The following is a 20,099-nucleotide window of genomic DNA, read 5'->3' on the forward strand; positions in this document are numbered from 1 at the left end:
AGGTGGAGGAGGAGGAGACTACGTCATGGCCCCGCCTCTCTGGAGTGGCTGGCATGCGTGGGCCAGGTCACTCCTGTGCACAAGAGCATAGGGAGCCTGGCCCCCGGGGGCTGTGTGTGCAAATGTGCGTGTGGAGCGGGGAGACGACTCCTTGCACCCCACTGTGTGCAAAAGGCCAGATACGTGGGGCGAAATCCTGGCCCCAGGGAACTGCATGGGAATTTTTTGCCATTAAACTTCAGTGAGTCTGGCCTAAAGGGTAAGAAATAAAATACACAGCGCACGGTGGTCCTTCGATAGCCCGTTCTGCTTCTCTGATGGAAGCCCTCAGTCCTCATGGGGTCCTTCTCCCTTCGAAGCTCCATTATGAACAGCTAATTAAAACAAAAAAGTTATGCTAGAACCTGGCAACTCCCTCTGGCTCCAAGTGATGAGCACTTGTAATTCCCAGCAACTCTGGGCAGTTTACGTCAAGAGAAGTATTTCCCCATGTTATCCAGGGGAGCCCAATATCACACTGTTTTACCAGATTATGATAGAAGAATGAACTCGTCGTTCAGGCTAACACCACCTTTATCTTGAGGTGGTGTCGCCTGAATTATACAGGTTGAACTTCTCTGGTCCGGCAACATCCATGGTCCGGCATGATTTTATTTTATGGTTTTTTTATGCTTTATCTATTTATTTCCTTGTGCCAATACAGTAACATTGTGTAACCGCCTTAACACTTTGTTATGAAGAGAGCCAGTAAGCCTTGGCTAGGTGGCGTTGTGAGCGGTCCGTTTATTCGCCTCGGTAAGATATAAATAAAGAGAGACCCGCTTGCTACAATATTGACCTCCGAGGTTCAGCAAATTCTCTGGTTCAGCACTGATCAGGTCCTGAGGGTGCTGGATCAGAGAGGTTCAACCTGTATTGCATGAGTCAACAAACATTCCCTTCGTGCCGCATCTGCGTCCCCAAGAATCCCAGTGGAAAATACAATGGGCTGCTGTCCCAAAGACCTGTGTTCCAGTCCGGTCCTTTCCTCGGAGGAGCAGAGCACACTATGAAGCATTTATTACTGTGCCTGTCAGATATTCATTTGCGTCTCCCTTTAGCCATGATTATAATCTGTAGAGCTGGTCTGAATTCAGTGGATCCCCCAACTATCTTGGAAATCTCTGATCAATTTCATTCCACTGAACTGCAAGCAAACTGCATAGCAAGAGTCGATTAGATCCCACAGAGTATTTTTCTTCCTCTTGTTCCCTCACCCTCCTGCAAAATCCAAACTACATCAAACCTAAACCACCTCTTCTTCCTTGTTAGAAACAATGCCTTCTGGAAGCAGAACCAAGACAGCTTCAAAAATGCTTACGAAAAATGTCTTAGCATGAATGCAGCAAACAGAACCGACACTGGAATGAAATGTACTTTACATTCAGAGAGAGAGAGAGAGCGAGAGAGAAAGCGAGCGTGAATGCACGCGAAGAGAGATACAGATTGATCCAGAGCACAGTAATCAACAACACTTAATGACTCACATTTTCACACTTCTTGCCAAAACACAATAGGTACCACAGTGCATATTAAATATGACAATCAGTAACCAACAGTGCAAAGAAATCTATCATCCAAAACTAATATTACACACACTTGATGTCTGAGATGCATTCATACAAATAATCATTTTCCCTTATAGTGGAGATGTGATTTCATATACCTCACTCCAGCCTTAATCTCAAGAGGACAAGTGCAGGGGAGAGAGCGTCTCCCAGAAGAATGAATTCAATCAACTTTTGCAAATGACAAAAAAACAACTAGTATGCGATCAGACCCTCCAAAAAGCCATGATTCTACAATGGAGAATATATCCTCCAATTTGGTGGCAGCCATCTGCAAATTCCTCTCTTAGAGCCGCATCTTCTGTGTAACACAGTCTCTGTTCTGTTTAGGGTCTCATACTGCACTCTATCACCATTGTTCCCGAGTGCCTATTCCATTGTCGAAAATTATACCTATGGATTCTTGTGTTGGTCTCATAAAAGGCTGGCATACGCATAGCCCCTTTTGAAAGACTCACAAGTGAAACTTTCCACATACATCCTTAGCCCCATTTGGCCGTATCTGCTTAGGATAAATGATAAACCATGGCAGCAAAAATTCTCTTCTGGAGTTTAAACAGACTATGTTTTCTTACCATCTGACACTTATTTTAGTGACTTCTTGTGACAGGCATCTGACTATGAGCCTTTAAACTGAACCAGTATCACTAACTCCTGATCACTGGGAACTGGAATGAATCCCCTAGTTCATTTCATGTAGCCCACCCAACATCTTACACACGTTTCCTTTGCAACCAGAAACCTATAACCTGGATAACTTCTTATACATAGTGAGCAATTTATTTTTGATGGAAGATGTGCTGGTAGGCATACTGATATGGGGATGGAGAGAAATAAATCATTCTCCGGGTACCACGAAAGATCTTTATAACAGGTCAGTGGGTAAATGAGCGTTTTATTTTGAACCACTCTTGATTTCTCCTACTTCCCATATGGACTCTGATGACTGTTCCCTTTCACTTATTCAAGGCCAGGCCAAGCGAGTCCTGGAATGCAAGCTAACTTATATCACCACAACAGATTACACTTCTGATGCTCAGTAACATGGTGGCTTCTTTGCATCGCGTGCAGCATAAAGGTGTCTTCACATAAAGTATGAATCTGGCCCTAGCTTATCAAAACCCAACATGTTCTCTGCTCACCTTGATGAGAGACTCCTAAAATGAGATTAACACCGTTAGCTGTAAGAACTCATCAAGAAAAGAAAATGTCAAATGGCTGCCGCATCTTGGCAGGCAACTCAGCAAGACAGGTCTGTGTCATGTTAGGGCACTTGCCAAAACCAAAACTACAAGGCAGCCGACAGGTTTCATTTTCTCTAGCGTGGGGTTTGTGCCAAGCACTGTTTTCCTTTCATGCCAATGTCACAGCCAGACGTGTTTCAAATCATATTAACATTTGTTTTATTTTACGACTCATTTTCCTCCCCCTTTCCACTCCCCCACCTCCACCTTTCTGGGGGGGAGGAGGAGGAAGGAAGAAAGGATAGCAGCATCTTCTGCTTCCAGAAATTCAGTATATTCCCAGGAGGGTCACAAATGATGTGGAAGTTACATGCCAAAAGAAAATGAGTTGCAGTAGCTAGTTAAAATCCACGTGCAAGTGCAAACGGAGGAGGGGAAAGGAGCACAAATGGAGCAGAAACAGGAAACATGCACTAATGCACGGAAAACCTGTTCTCCTGCCTTGGTGCACAGTTCAAATAGGGCTCAACTGTGCACCCTTTAAAGATTCAGGCCCCTGAAGTAACACCACTCCAGTGGTCCCTGGAGAAGAGAAGAGGAGAAGCATACTAGCTTCTACATACACCTTTATGGGGTGTACATATTGGTGAAAACAATGAGGAGTCCTTGTGGCACCTTAGAGACTAACAAATGTATTTGGGCATCAGCTTTCGTGGGCTAGAACCCACTTCATCAGGTGCATGAAGTGAAAAATACAGGAGCAGGTATAAATACATGAAAAGGATGGGGGTTGCTTTACATGCTCCATGGGAGGTGCTGTGCACTTGTAGGGGAGAAGGCCAGAAGCTCCCTGATGCTCCCCCCAGCACAGGGACCTAGGGTGACCATGCGGGGTAAGAAGGATTCTTCGGCTGTCCCATGGTGACCCCAGTCTTCCTTTAGGGACGAGGCAGAATCTGGCCTTTGGGGAATGAATCCTTCTTGTATGCCAGAACTCCAGGGAGAAAGGGGCAGTTGAAGGAGAGCCTCCCCCAGTACAATTTGTCTGAGGGTTGTGGATGCTGGGCTGTGAGTTCTTGGGGGCACAAAGGGAGGGACTCCCTAGTGCCCCCCCACTTAGGATAGGCCTTTATCTAAGTCAGGCTTGGCATCTGAAGTAGGAAACAACGCACCTTTCCGCCTCCGTGAGCCAGCTGTTGCATTCACTCCTGGTGCGTGTGCTGGCTGTTGGTCTTGGCTACAACACATCCATTTGTGTGTTTCATTGCTATAACAACACCGCACACGTTACCTTTCCTTTGCTCATGCAGTACTTTGTTCACAAAAGCTATTTGTGCTCGCGCACGCACGCACCCCCTTTCTCCCCCCGAGGACTTTTATTACAGGATAGGAGGGGGGAAGGGGAGGACATTAAGAATAACAGAGTTGTGAAGAAATTGCCTTTGAGTAAACTACCACCCCCAAGCTCCTGCAAATTAAAAGTATCGTGAGTGGCAAAGCAAAAAGTCTCATCTATTTGTAAAGGGAGCTGATTGTAGTTACAGATGGGAAAGACCTATTCAAGCAGGGAGCCCATCTGCCTTCGAGGACAGGCTGTCCTCTCTCAAGTGAAGATGGAGATGGAAGAGGCATATTAGACCCAATCTATTGCACCCTCTGGGAGCTGATGCAGGATTGGTCCCTACAGTGCATTCACTCATCTATGGTCCAATCTAGCTTGAAATGGTCGCAGCCGGATAGTTTCTTCCTGTCTTAACATTTCCATGTGGTAAATCTCCTCCCAGTGGTGCCCATGATTATGCCCCACCTTTGCCACCACCATCACCCCTTCGCCTCCTTGGCGTTCACCTTCCAGTGGGTCCATAGCCACAGGGGAACTTGACACATATTTAGCTCATTTAATATTCCCATGTCAGTTATATTTCCCTGCGCCTCTGGGTCATTCTTGCTGCTCTTCATAGAAGTGTCTCCACATTGTCAGGATGGGTAAGGAAGGGTGTCCCTAGCCCAGGGTTTCTCAAACAGGGGTCACCGCTTGTGTAAGGAAAGCACCTGGCAGGCCAGGCCGGTTTGTGTACCTGCCCCATCCGCAGGTCCAGCCCATCACGGCTGCTACTGTCCGCGGATCGCTGCTCTGGGCCAATGGGGGCTGCTGGAAGCGGTGGCCAGTAAGTCCCTCAGCCCGCGCCGCTTCCAGCAGCTCCTATTGGCCCGGAGCAGCGAACCGCGGCCAGTGGGAGCCGCGATCGGCTGGACTTGCGGACGGGGCAGGTAAACGAACCGGCCCGGCCCGCCAGGGGCTTTCCCTACACAAGCGGCAACCCCTGTTTGAGAAACCCTGCCCTAGCCTCTGTTTGTCAGAGGGTGGAGATGGATGGCAGGAGAGAGATCACTTGATCATTGCCTGTTAAGTTCACTCCTTCTGGGGCACCTGGCATTGGCCACTGTCGGTAGACAGGATACCGGGCTGGATGGACCTTTGGTCTGACCCAGGATGGCCGTTCTTATGTTATCCCTGGTAATGGAAGTTTCAGAAAGGAATATAAAATTTCCAGTGCAGTCAGATCCGAGCCAGCGAGAGCGTGTTACCTCCCTGCTCTGCAGCGTGATGCCTTTGTTGGGCTTTTGGAGCTGCCGTCTCCAATTTGCTTTTCTCCATACCCCTCCTCTCGACTTTGACATGTGTGGCAGAAATCAAATTAGGGACTGCATGCAGAGAAGTGAGCTCTTTATTGAAAAGAGGGAGGGGAGAAAGTTTGGAACGGTCCTCCACACCCACAAAACAGCTCAAAGCTCAACACGCAGGTAAAGCTCTTTTATCTCCACTAGCTTGCCCTGTGCTAGCTTTACTCCAGACCCACCGTTTTCCCACCACTATCAGAGATCTTTCACCCCGGAGTCAAGCCCAGGGGCAGCAAAAAGAAAAAAAGAAAATTCACGGCTTGGTTTCCTTGGCAACATTATCTTGGTTGCAAAGCACCACCTCCTGTTTCTAAGCAACGGGGCACTCTCCAAAGTCACTGGCAGATGAAGCCCACTGCTTTAACCAAGAACAAAACAGCAGAGGATGAGAGAGAGACCTGTGGAATGATCCAGTGGCCACGCTTCTGAAGATTAAAGCGGGGTGGGGATTATGCCACACTTGCTCGAGGGCAGAATTAAGAGGAATTTGAAAGCAGCGTCAAAGCTTCTTCCCACAGCACCTAACTATGCGAGACAGGTATCCACATATCTGCTGGACCCTGCAAAGAGATGCATGCAACACCTCCCTACAACCACACACTCAACCACAAAGACAGACACAAACCTCTTGTGGTCCAACGAACTCACAACGGTAGCTCAGGCTAAATTTCCTCTAAGCTGCACAGCAGCCTACTAAGTGCCACCCAGGTGCTCAGGGCCCAAACCTCTGCCCCAAACCTGAGCCCCTCATCCCCGGCCCCACCCCAGAGCCCGCATCCAGAGCAGGGGCCCTCACCCACCCCCCCGCCAGCCCTGAGTCCCCTCCCACACTCCAAACCCCTCAGCCCCACCCCCACCACATGAATTTTGTTATGTGCACCAGTAAGAAGGTGAGGTGTCACACATCACCTCTATATTGGTGCACATAACAATATTCATTCCACACATGCGTGGGGAAAAATTAGAGGGAACACTAGTCCCAGGTACCAAATGGGATTCCCTGCCCGGTTATGAGATACTTAAAGGTTGTAACACCTTAACAGCATCCCTCTCAGAGGTGACATATGTTGGGGGGGGGAACACATGGGGTCATGTGCGCCCCCCCCCAGATTTTTTGTTGCATCCCTTCACCCGCAGCCCAGACAGGCTGGGTGGCCTACTGAGGTGAGTCAGGAGGTGGAGGCATTGAGGTGAGTCAGGAGGTGGAGGTGGTGCTCCCTCTCCCTCTCCGCCAGCGTCCTCTGGAAAGCGGGGGCATCTCTGCTGCAAGGGAAACTGCTCTTCCACTGCTAGTCGCCACTGTACCTAGAGTGACCAGATGTCCAGATATGAGAGGCATTGTCTTATATAGGAGCCTGTTACTCCCCACCCCATCCTGATTTTTCACACTTGCTCGCTAGTCACCCCCTTCCCCCAGGGTTGCCAATTTCATAATATTTAAAAAACAAATACTCCAGAACCTCCCCCACCCCACCCCTTCCACCGAGGCCCCATTCCCCCCACCGCTTGCTGCTTTTCCCCTCCCCCCAGGTTGGGAAAGACTTGCCTGTGGAGCTGGGGCTGGGAGCTGGAGCTGCCCGTCACAGATAGGAAGCGGCCCCAGCTGAGTTGGGACTGGCGCGGGTGATGACCCAGCACCTCCCCTGCCTGCACAAACTAGACTTTGGGTGTCCTGTCAGTAGATCTTACCGGAAACTTGTCAGGTCCCCTTTTCGACTGGACTTTCCGGTCAAAAAACAGACACCTGGCCACCCTACTCCCCCTTCACCCTTTCACCAGCCATTTTTCTCACTACCCTGTTTCCCCGAAAATAAGACATCCTCCGAAAATAAGGCCTACTTACAGTTTTGCCTCTCGTTGTAATATAAGGCATCCCCCCGATAATAAGACCTCCCCGATAATAAGGCAAAAAAATGTGTACCGTATTCTTCTTCATTGAAAAATAAGACATCCCCTGAAAATAAGACCTAGCGCATCTTTGGGAGCAAAAATTAATATAAGACACTGTCTTATTTTCGGGGAAACAGGGTAGCAGTGGCCTCTGTGGCACTGAACCTGGACAGGAAGAGTTCAGAGACCGACGGCAAAATGGTCTTGCATAGATGGCAAGTGCAGATAGAGCAGGGGATAAAAGCAAGTCCATTTACTGATCAGAAATGCTTCATCCTTCGAATCGCATGCAGCTGACCCAGGGGAAAGGAAGGCTTGTTAACGGGTTACACTAAAGAAACTGGCACCCGGGGGCAGAGAGGGAAGAGAGGTGTAGTCACCACAAACACACCCTCCCTGCAACTGACACCAGTAAGCTGGAGCCTAATTCCGGCAGCTCATCCAAGGAGCTAGATAGGACCCTGCCCCTAGGAACATGTTAAATCACCGCCTTGCTACGGGCACAGTTCTAAAGGCCTCTGTCCCGTATCCATCCATCTATCCTAGGTAGATATATGGCCCGTTACCATAATATCTGAGCACCTCACCATCTCTCACGTGTTTATCCTCATGCCACCTGCTATCATCTCTGTTTTATAGATGGGGAATGGAGGCTAAAGGACTTGCCCAAAGTCACACAACGAGGCTGTGGCAGAGCAGGGAACTGAACCCAGATCTCCCAAGTCCCAGGCGAGTGCCCAAACCAATGGACCATGCTTGCTCTCTGGTATGGGAGCGAATCACTGTCCTGGGCCAGCATGACCAAACTGGACTTACAGAACTCCTAAGACAGCCTTCTCCATGACCTGTCCCAGTAAAGATGCTCTCCATTCCACTGGAAGGGTCATCCATCTGCCATCGCTTTCCCACAGGACATGGACAATCTGCTGTCACATTAGCTTTTTTGAGATACTCTACCTTCGTGTCACTTGGCCTATCTATCCAAATCTGCTCTGCCACCCAGAATCCAATGCACCACTACCCAGGACCCTTTGGATCAAACAGACGGGAGCACTGCGACGGAGAGCATGAGTTCCTGGTAGACAGTATTCCATCTATAAATCCTCAGCCACATCCCTGTAACAGACAGCTTTCAATAATGCAGTGGCGTTCTTTTTTATTTTTAACCACTAGATCATATTCCCATATGGAAAACCTTCAGGAAATTCCCTTTCTGCATAAAGGGCTCAAATTCAGTTCCCAGTGAAGAGGGAGAGGGCCCAGCCAACGTCTGCAAACTGACAAAATTAGGGGATTTCTTTGCATTCCAAAATTGGCCTCATTTCTACCATCTCCGTCCCGCCATAAATTCCAACTTGATTGATTCATTGCTCAGCACTCTGAGCCCTGGGGGGGTTGAGACAATGGGACAGAGATGTCGTGTTTGTATCTTGTTATTTCTTTAATTTCTCACGGCTACGACTCAGGCGACGGAGGGAGGCAGACGAAGGCTCAGGTTCCTCTTTGCTACACCCAGGCCATGATTAAAGAGCCCACGCTTCCAGGACAGAAATGGAGAACCACCAATAACGGAGGCGCTCCAAAGCTGGGGCCCAGCCCCACACAGCAAATGGCCTGAAAGCTGCGTGTCACAATGCAGTTACATTCAACACGCTCCTAACACCATGCACCATATGAAGTCACTGAACTGTACTCACACCCAGCCCTTCTTCACCCACCCCCCAAACGCGCACACAAACAAAAACAGAGCTGCGGGATGGGCTTGTAGGCTGAGCGTGAGCCATTAACTTACAAATTTCCATCCCACATCGCACTGACTTCGAAGTGGCCTTGGGCAAGTCACTTAAAACGCCGTGCCTCAGTTTCCTCGTCTTTAAAATGTGGGTGGTAGTCATCAGCCTCATGGGGAGGGGAAAGAAAGATACAAGGATTCACTTCTTCAAGTCCATGAAGTGCTCTGAAGAGATGAAAACGTATGCGCCCGGTATTATTAATTTAAAAACAAACCTAGGCAAGGAGCTAGGAAGCCCGCCGACCAGCCGACAGCCAGATTTTGCAGTGGAGGAATAGCTAATTTTGGAGTTTGCAAATAATCTGAAAGTGTAATGAAGTTGCACAATAAATCCCCCATCTCACAAAGCACTTAAGCACATGAGCAGTCCCATTGCCATCCATGAAACTAGTCACACGCTTAAAGATTTTGCTGGACTGGGGCCTAACTAACCTATGATCCCATATGGTTTTGGTTTTGTTACCATATTTCCTTTGTCACACTCACTGATTTTGTCTAGTTTTAAATTAAGTTGTAATCTTCTTGGGGCAGGGTCCCCGCCTGCCTGTGTGTTTGTACAACACTTTCTGCAATGAGGCCTAATCCGGACAAGTGGCCTTCAGGTGCCATCACAACACACACAAAAATGTTCAGAATATGCAGAAGACTTAGACTTTGAGAATCTGGAGGGAATGACACTGGAAGAAAGTGCCCCAAAATTCCCCGGTGTGTCATTTCCCTCCCTCTCTTTAAGCAGATCAAAGGGAAGGGAGCAGCATTTAGACTTTAAATTTACACCTCATTGTTTTTTTTCCCCCGCACACCAGTAACACTTTAATTATTTTCAATTCCTCATCATAACAAGCACCTAAGGTACAAAGATGAACCAGAATAAACAAGGTCTGATTAAATACATAATTAATGTTCCACTGAACTTGGCATATATGAATATTAATTAGCAGGAACTACTCCGCTGTTTGGCATTTCCTGTCCTGACCAATTTATTCTTTATGTTGCCTGTTCCAGCTCAGGAACAAAACAACAAACCGTCGCCTAGCCCGCTGAAGTCAGTCAACACACAACAAACTCAAGAAGCAGGTTTCTCTACTCCATTATCTTTCCCACACTTTAGTCAGCCTCTCGCAGATTTGCCTGAAATGAAAGACAGTCTCTTTGCCAAAACTTAAAGGCACTCTCCTCTTAAAGGGGGTCAAAGTAAACACAAACTCATCATCCCTTGGGGGATTCACGGGAAGGAGCGCGGCCTGGTACCTAGAACACAAGCTTGTGAATCAGGAGTCGTGGGTTCTATTCCCAGCTCCGTCAATGCCCCAGCTGGGTGAACTTTGGCAAATTGCTCACGTAAGCACTAACAATGCATTCGGTTCCACACCAGACAGTCCCTGCCCCCAGGAACCTGCAATGCAGTGAATGGCTTGATTACCCCAGCTGCAAAATGGGGATTCCAACACTTGCTTACCTCCTTGGGAGGGCAAGTGCCACAGCCTCATTACTGCATAGTCGCTGAATGCTCCGAGATCCTTCGATTCAAGGATTGCATCCGAAGAAGTGGGGTGTAGCCCACGAAAGCTTATGCTCAAATAAATGTGTTAGTCTCTAAGGTGCCACAAGTCCTCCTGTTCTTTTTTCAATTCAGGGGTGTGTTTAAGCACTGAGCCTAACAAAAACAATTAAAGCAAGTGACTCTGGTAAGAGGCAGACACTCACACGGCCTCAGGCAGCACACAACCCTTCTTTGCAGGGAGGAGGGAGAAGCTGGTGGAGGATGTGGGTTGCAAGTGGGGATGTGGGGGGAGCGATCGGAGAGAGATGGGTGGGTAGGAGCGAGGGGGAGATCCCAGCATGCTGGCTAAGCTTTGGTTAGTCACCTGAACCAAACCATCGGCAGGCTGCCTGTCAGGAGTGCTGGCCTGAGGTGTCGCCTTTCATACTAGGCAGGCATTTCTGGCACGAAGCTAATGAAAAGCAGCGGCTTTGCAGAACCAGCATCTGCAATGACATGGACATTAACCCACCAGCTGGAGGGACTGGGCAGAATTTAGGGGCGATGTGTAAAGCGGGGGAAGTTACACATCGGTAAGTGGTTGCAAAGGGTTAGCGTAAACCCCAGACAGGAGCTGGGAGCGAGAGGTTTCATTACCTTAAACCTCCTAATATCCTCCTCTTAGCAGCTTTCCCTCCTACCCTCCTCTTTTATGGCTGAGTGTGCAGGTCACATCAGCCTAGACTCCCTTACAAGGATAGTTGCACGCTGGTAGCTGAATCTTAGTGTATGTCCAATGGTAGCACCTCCAGGCTCTAAAATCGGGGCCTCGCTGCGCTAGGCACTGTACACACACACAGATTGTAAATAGACAGGGCAGAGGAGGGAAACGGAGACGCAGAGATGAAGTGACACAGTGGCAGAGCTCAGACTAGAACCCAAGTCTCCAGAGTCCAGGGCCCTATCCGCTAGACCACACCGTCAGACCGAACAGGTGCCCTGACCCTATGCCCTTGCCCTACAGCACACAGCATCGCTCTTAGCCGTCAGGCAGGTGTCCTGAAGATGCTACACAGCATGTTTTCAGTGAGCTACAGGAATGTCGTGCCACCCATTCCAGCAATGCAATCCACTTGCCGTTCCGTTAGTTTAGCACCATATTTACTGCTTCCAGCATTCCCCCTTCCACCTCACCCCCCACCAGTTGCCCTCGGCAGTTCTGGAAAGTTTTTGCTTTACAAATCATTGACCAGGTAGCTATCCTTGCAGCCACTACACGGACAACCAGGGAGGAAGCAGGGAAACAAGGCTGTGGATTTTCCAAGGCAACATTCTCCATAAAACCCAAGACAGATTGAATGAGAAAATTAAGCCATAATTGAAGAGAAGCAAGTGCGCTGTAGCAGTGAATGCAAGACCCTGGGCGGGGGGACGACTGAGTCTCCCCTGCTTTGCCCCTTCAGTAGCCTGTATACCCATGCAGAGCGACTGCAGTGTGGATGTAAATCTGGCATCAAACCCAAATTCTCCACTTTCCCTGCTGGGAGCTCTTTTACATCCACTTAGCACAGGTATAAATCAGTACCCAATGTGCAATGCAGAGACGAGTCACGCCCTGGAAGTCAGGACTCCGGGGTCCCCGGCTCCGCTCTTCCAACACTCTGTGCGTCTCAGATAAATGAGGGGAATATTCACCTAGCAGAGGAGGTAAGAAACCTCGGCAAGGTGCTCTGAGATCCTCTGATGACGGGCTCGACATAAGCAGCAGCAGCATCAATTGACACTAACACATAAGTCTGCTACCACCAAACAAATGGGATTTAACTACGTTCACACTGACAAAGATGGCCTGGCACAATTTCATGAACCAGATTGTGGTAACGGGTGGCAGTAGGAGGCTACTGCATGCAGTTCTACCCAGGATCCACTCCGTGCACGCTCACCCCAGCCTCAACTTCTCCAGTTTGCAACGAAACCAAACAAAAACCCAGCAGCTCAATCCAACAACCCACCATGCGAGCTTCTGCACCAGGGCGCTCCCTGTAATACGCTACACTCAGCAAAGCGGCCCCGCGCTGCAGGAGTGTGAGCTAATTATGTCAGGCTTTCCACTTATAGGGTTATAATTAAGGGAGAACATTACAGTGTTTACAAACCCCGCGCGGTGGAAAGAGGCCTCATCAAATTTAACCTGCCGGAGACGTGACACGAGGCACTGCTGAGCGACGAGCAATGCCAGGGGAGTACAATGCTTTGCAAGGAAAACAAAAAGAACTTCAGTGACACCTGATTTTTAGTTCTTTAAGTTGCCTTTTAAATGCCACGGCAGCAGGTTGGCATCCTGGGGAAATCCCTGTTCCAGGACGAGACAAAGATGGGTCAAATACTATGGTGATGGGCACTATCACCCTTCTCCCTAATCCCAATGACCCCACCAGTTCAGCTTCCCTTCTCGAGGCCTTGTCTTCACCTTGAGGAAGACTGCCCCTCTTCCTACTCGCTCACCTGTGGCTGACACCTTTGGTCTCTACACAGCCCTCGCAATCTCTGGCAACAGTGCAGAGGAGGTGTCGTGGCAGCTCCATAATAAATGTTGAGGTCCCAAAGAGTAACACAGCCACGAAATAAAACAGGGATGCCCTTTTGGAAACAGAAGGATGGATAAGTACAAACCCCATCGTCAGAGGGGTTTGCAACTGGACTGCGAGTTACCAACCTTCGAGGCTCCCTGTGCTATAGCATCACTTCCTTAGACAGGGCGCGCTGGGAAGCTGCCCAGGAGGCATGGTCCAGTGGCCAGGGCTTTGGACTAGGAGTCAGGAGACCTAGCTTCTATTCCCACCACCAACGCTAACTGAGACTCCGGGCAAGTCACCTCGCCTTTCAATGCCTCAGTTGTCCAAACTGTGAAATGGAAATAACAACGCTTGTAGGGGGCTTCAATTTCAGTGGACAGCACAAGACGGCTGTTACACTCATTCACCTCACCTGCGTAACAGGCTGGCCTGCCTATGCAGTGCTAATGGAGACACACAGGTCAACCGGAAAAGAAAGCGAGCCCCCACTCTTCTAAGGACGGAGCTCACTATAAACATTGCCCCACTCATCGATACTGAAACCTATTCAACTTCAGCCTCATCAACAAGGCCGTTTCCATCTCACACGCTTTGCCAGCCTGTCCACTGGAAGTTAGTGAAATCTGCAGGGGCTGCATCAAAACTTGGGCTGTCTGTATCCCTGCCTTGCATGCACTTGACGGCCTCAGGAAAAGACCTTATTTGTTACCCCCGGAGCCTTGCAGCAGGAGATGAACACAACTCACTTGCTGAGCGGTAACAGATGCATTCACAGGGCGCTGCTCTCCCACACCACTCTAAATGTTAAACTTTAATGCTGTGACCTTTAAGAAGTAAGAGATCATTTCTGAGGCTCAATAATCGCCCAAGGGGGACTTTGTGCTGTGTCAGAACAAAAAAAGGTTACAACAGCCTCTTCCAAGCCACGGAGAGATTATGGTCATTAACCTATTGCTTTGGGTGACACTTTGTTCGTTCCTTTACAAAGGTTTGTTTCTTCAGTGACAGTCCACAGCTCCTTAGCAGACGCCGCGCAGGACAGCAAGAGACAAATGCATGCAGGCACCCTATTCACTCCTGCGCTTCCCGACAGCTTCGGCTGAGGGATAAAAACCAATTACGCTGTTTTCCACTCAAACGCGAGTGACCTTTTTCTTTTGGTTTCTATTTAAAACTGTGGTCACCTTTAAAGCAGCTACCGCCCTATCGTCATGCTGTTCATGAGCACTCCACACTGCAATTAGTGCCACTGTTGATTAGTATTTGTTTTGCAGTAATGCTTAGGAGCCCCATTCCTAGTCCCGGTCTCCACTGTTCTAGGTGCTGTACAGACACAGAACAACGACAGGCAGTTTCCCTTTTGGAGGGGAGGGGTTTGCAAACGCAAATGGAGACGTCTTTGCTTTAAACTAACCATTACCAGTGTTTCTCTTTTTTAAAATGTCAATATTCCTAGTGAGCGCAAGTTTGGTAGAAGCTTGCACTTAGTTTGGGGCAGGGACAATCTTTCGGTTCTGTGTTTGCACAGCACCTACCACAATCAAGTCTAGCACTGCAGCTCCTAGGCACAGTACCACAATCCAAATAATACATCTTAACAAAAGTCTGATTTGGAAGAATATGTCAACTTATGTCCCCTGGCTCTCCCAGATGGTGAAAGAGTCCACATTGGAGATCTGCTGCTCACCTGCTTGAATTGAAAGGGATTAAAATCAGTTTCATCTCCAACACAAAGCAAATGTTTTATCTATTTAAAAAACATTTTTTTTACAAATTCCTATTCAATTAAAGGCCACGGATTTTATTTTAGATCTCTGAAAGCACTGTCTGTAGTTCATTAGAGAATTCTAATAATTAAGACAAATTGTTCTCCTGTGCTGTAGTTTTAGAGTTGTAAGCACAGATTCCAAGTTGTTACAACTCAGCAACTGGGTTTATAATGTATGGGATGTGCCAGATTGGAAGAAGCTGAATTAAAAACATCAGAAGGTGAAAATGGATTTTTTTTTTTAAATCACAAACTACAAAATTCCTGAGAAAGACAGAGAAAAGCCACGCAAGGAATCACGAGCAGATTTTCCTAATTTGGGAGACCAAGCAGGATTTGCATACAGAGAAAGTTACACACAACTCATCTTGCAGACACAAGTCACGCTGACTCAATCAAGTGGAGTTTTCTGGTGGAGAGTCAAGCGTTCAGAATTGGCCTAACTCTGCTCCCGCTGAATTCAATGGTAAAACTCTCCCTGAATGCAAAGGATGATGTCAGCGCTTCTGAAAATTCATGTGGCCAACTCTCATGAGTTTATCACAAGTCTCACAGTACTTGGCATTTTTCCTAAAGCCACCCACAGCTGAAATCACTCTTATTAACTAAGAATCCCAGCTTGCATTTAAAAAGTGTTTCTAGTTCACATAGTTAAAGAGAAGAGCTTGAAAATGTGAACCCCAAACACCCCAACAGAAGAGTGCAACTAAAAGAACCTCATCTTTATAGTTTTTTGCATCTCATGATATTAAAGCAAATCTCACCATATTAATTTTTACAACAACCATCTCAAACTCATGTCAGTGAAACTTTTACACCACACTGTTGTGTACTCCCTATTCATCTGCTGCACACATCATGGATCTTTTAAATGCCACGACAGCAGGTTGGCATCCTGGGGAAATCCCTGTTCCAGGAGGAGACAAAGATGGGTCACATACTATGGTGATGGGCAAGGTAGCCTATCATCACCCCTCTCCCTAATCCCAATGACCCCACCAGTTCAGCTTCCCTCCTCGAGGCCCTTTGCATCATGTCTCCAATGCTTGCAGTCACGGAGTCCCACCAACAACATTTTCATCAGCCATAGGGTTATCGTTGACTAAAGCAAGGCTATGAATGAACAGGGCCAATTACCTTAGAAAAAGAGGTGAATCAGATGGGACATGATAAAGGTATGCGAAGTAATGACTCCTATAAAGAGGATACATCAGAGACAGCAAGATGCAGCAAATTCATAACAGATGAAGAAAGGAAACATGTTTTCACACAATTCAGAACTGGCCTGTGGGACTCCTTGCCACAAAGGATCATTTAGGCGAAGATTTTAACAAAAAAAAAAAAAAGACTGGAGAGTTAATTGGGTAATTAGAGTTTCTGGAATTATCAGCGTATTAAAAAACCCCAAACCAAGAGTTTTTGAATGGAAAATGGGCATCAATCCATTGAGATATCGAGTCACAAGGCCTAAGGGCATAAGCCAATCTCTTACTATTGAGGAATGGTAGGAGACATTCCAGTAACTTACTCCTGGGGAAATTCTGCGCCATTTCACATGCGCAGAATTTATGTCCCCTGCAGATTTCCTTGCTTTCCCACAGAAAAATGACTTTTTGACAGGGAATCCACAAGAGCGGGCATGCAATCCTCCCCAGCAGTATGCTTCAGTTGCCTAGGGCAGCTGGCAGAGAGGTAAATCACTGTGGGGCAGGAGGTGGGACTGGGGAACACCCAGCTGATGGCTCCTACCCTGTGCCGGGCTCAGCAGCTAGTCCCGGCTGGGCAGGACGGGACTTCTTCATCCCCTGCACGGCATCTGGGGCCAGATGAGACCCACCCCCCCAGATTTCTCCCCTGGCTGCAAGAATCACTGCAAACTCTCCCCGCTCCCAGCTTTCTGCACCCATCGCTCCTCAGCTGCAGGGGGAGGGATCCCTGTACAGGGAGCTGTTCCCCCATCCGCCCAACCCCTGTGCATCCAGACCCCCTCATACCCAGTCCCCCCCACCGAGCCTCATCCCCCGCACTCAGAACCCCCCGATGAGCCCCACTCTCCCTGCACCTGGACCACCCTGACGAGCCATCCGCACCCGGATCCCCACCTCACCGAGCCCCAACCAGCTGCACCTAGATCCCCACCCCACAGATCCCCACTCCTCCAGCATCTGGACCCCCACCCACTGAGCTCCCCACCCCAGACCCCTCTGCTGAGCTCTATCCCCCCACACCCAGAGACACACCCCTTCACTGAGCCCCAACCACCTTCACCTGGACCCCCCTGCAGAGTCCCATTACCGTTGCACCCAGAACCCCCAACAAGCACCTGTGCCTCCAGATCCCCCCTGCCCCCAGATCCCACACTGAGCTGCCCACACCCAGACTGCCCCACAGAGAACCCTTTCAACCCACACCTGCAGAATTTTAAAATATTGTGCGCAGAATTTTAAATTTTCTTGGCGCAGAGTGCCCTCGGGCGTAATAACTGCCTACTGCTGAGTTTCTTACATCTTCATCTAAAACAGCTGACAGCCCACTGGGCTAGATGAATTATTCCTCTGACCCACTCAGGCAATTCCTGTATTCCTATTCCAGACCGAAAGACTCAGCATGCTGAATTTACTACTAGCTTTCATCCACCCTCTAGTTTGCTCACACTGTAAAATAAACACTCTGTGCAGTATGTCACTATAGCCAGTGCTAACCAATGAGATCTAGCACACACCGGTTACATTTATGGCACCTGGGAGAATTTTAACTCCGAGATTCTTGGCTTTGGCGAGTTTAAAGCATCAACCCCAATGCTGCATTAAATGACATTTTATTTGCAGTCAATCTTCTACTTGCCCACTGGCCACTCAGCGATACAAACTTGTATAAGCTTTCGAGCAGTTTCAATTAATCTAGAGCAGGTTTTCACAGGCGCATGGTAAAAACCCCAGAATTTTTCCTACACTTGCAGCTAAGCACTGATGCAGCTATAGCGTAGTTGACAATTGCTAGTACAGACAAGGCTGGGATGCACAATGAATTAGTGTTAGCAAAGCACTTTGAGATCATCCAACGAAAAGTGAAGTGGAGATATTATCGTTCACCCTCTTTGGGATGAAGGAAACCTAGTTAAGTGAATGCCTCCACCCAGAAACAGTAGATGGAGCAATGAAGGACAGTGAAAAATGATTACAAGCTGAAATGAAGCAATTGATTTCAAAGAGACAAGCAAGCAACAGAAGGATGGAAAGAATGCACTTTTTGAAATGCATGAGCAGAAAGCACCCATACACACCCCCACACACTCCCAACCCACGGCTACTATCTCCAGCTTCATGTTTCTATAATTTTTTTGCCATTTGGCTCCTGACTGTCCTTGAAGTGGGTACAGGAGCTGTGATCAAAGCCACGTAATTCTGAGCTTTTTCACGAGTCAACACAACAGAGAAGCATCCAACAATGAAATTTAAAATTACAGTTCTGTCACAGCAGCGAGAAGCCACCCCTAAAATCAGAAAGCACACGCAACAGAACACGGAAATTTCTAGAGTCTCTGTTCTGATGGGAAGAGTGTCTGTTTTGTTTGAGCACCTTTCATTTAGTATGCGGTAGCAGCTTCCCTGCCACGGAGCGATACAGTCACCGTGTTTTGGAATCCTGCTTTCTCAAGCGAGCACAGAGAATCCAGCATTTCAGTCTCCCCAAGATCAAAGCTATGCAGATCAGTTTCCTTCTATCCCTCCATAACACAGGTTACACATCTAAATGAAATAAGGGCTCTTCTAACAAGGAAAAGAGATAGAAAGGGGAGGGGGGAAAAGAGCATACAAGGAAAGCAGCCTGAAAGAGTTATCCTGTCTTACCCCCAGCGTAAGAAAGAATTACAAAGCAACTAAGTGTTGTCAATGCTCACAATTTTAATGCCAGTCCTGTGGTATCATTTTTCTTAAAGCCCCAGCTCCTGGATTCATGTGATTGTGAGAATCTCAGCTTTCTTTTAATTAACCAAAAAGAAAAAATGTTTCTGTCCCTCATGGTTGCAGAGCAAATCCCTATCAGCGCAAAGACCAGCAGACAAATAAAAAGCCTAACAGTCATTTTTAAGAGCTCATGATTTTTAACTCTCGTGATTTGGGGGGGATGGAGGGGGGTCTGACATGATTTTTAAACACTTGGGGCTGGCAGTAGGGGGAGACCAAGGGAATTTAGAACACCGTGCAGAATCAGGAGCCATTCTCCTGAAACTGCCACCCGCTAATGTATATTGATGATTCAGCCTTTACAGGACTGAATAACATGAACACAGACAAGCAAGACCAGCTGTAGCAGATTTAAGCAAAAAGGTGCCCAGATGCTACTGCAATGGGCAGCGTCTGCAATCGTGAAACAGCAATAAAAACAAAATGGCCATTCCAAAATCCTTGATACGGTGGCAAGAAGGCTATCCCTCTCATCCAACCGAGGGAACGACATCTTCAGGAACAGGCCACTGCAAGTGACATGGTGGATGAGCTAGTATCTTTTATTGCACCAACATCTGCTGATGGAAGGGACAAGCTTTTGAGCTCCACAGAGCCCTTCCTTAGGTCTGGAGAAGGTAACCAGGGTGTCTAAGCTAAAGAAAAGGTCGGACAGATTGTTAAGCACAAGAGGGTCACACAGAAGGTCTGATAGACACTCTGGTTACCTTCTCCAGAGCGGAAGAAGAGCTCGGTGAAGTTTGACAGCTTGTTCTTTGCACCAACAGAAGCCGGTCCAATAAAAGATATCGCTTCATCTCTATCGCTGCCGGCGACAAACACGGCTACACCCACCCTGCAACTGAAAGCAGACACGGTGCTTACCTGGAATGTTATGTATCGTAACAGCTAGAATGAGCAGCATAATTCGCCGCCAACTGCTACTTCCTGGGGCCAACGCGCTGTCTCCAGAAGTCTGAGATGCAGATGGGACTTCTGACTGGCTGGCTCCCGCGCCCTTCCGTCTCTGATAGGGCTCCCCGTTTTCACCTCTGTCTGAGGGGGAAAGAGAAATTGACTCGAGATCAGTTCAAAAGGGGGCAGGCTCATGCTGGGAACCATTTGCCCCACCCACAACCAAAAAACCAGCAGGAAAGATGCTGCTCAAAC

At 48.2% G+C, this 20,099-nt stretch overlaps 1 protein-coding gene across 4 annotated transcripts in view; it reads right to left on the minus strand.

Moving 5' to 3' along the window:
• SLC39A11 (solute carrier family 39 member 11) overlaps positions 1-20,099 on the minus strand; it is a 260,526-nt gene that overhangs the window by 101,979 nt on the left and 138,448 nt on the right. For all 4 annotated transcript variants that reach the window (XM_034789978.1, XM_034789976.1, XM_034789980.1 and 1 more), the window contains one exon: positions 19,815-19,985. In XM_034789978.1, coding sequence (XP_034645869.1) covers positions 19,815-19,985 — 171 coding nt within the window. The remainder of the gene's footprint in view (positions 1-19,814; positions 19,986-20,099) is intronic.

Source organism: Trachemys scripta, chromosome 14 (assembly GCF_013100865.1).
Source record: "Trachemys scripta elegans isolate TJP31775 chromosome 14, CAS_Tse_1.0, whole genome shotgun sequence".
NCBI classification, from domain to species: domain Eukaryota; kingdom Metazoa; phylum Chordata; order Testudines; family Emydidae; genus Trachemys; species Trachemys scripta.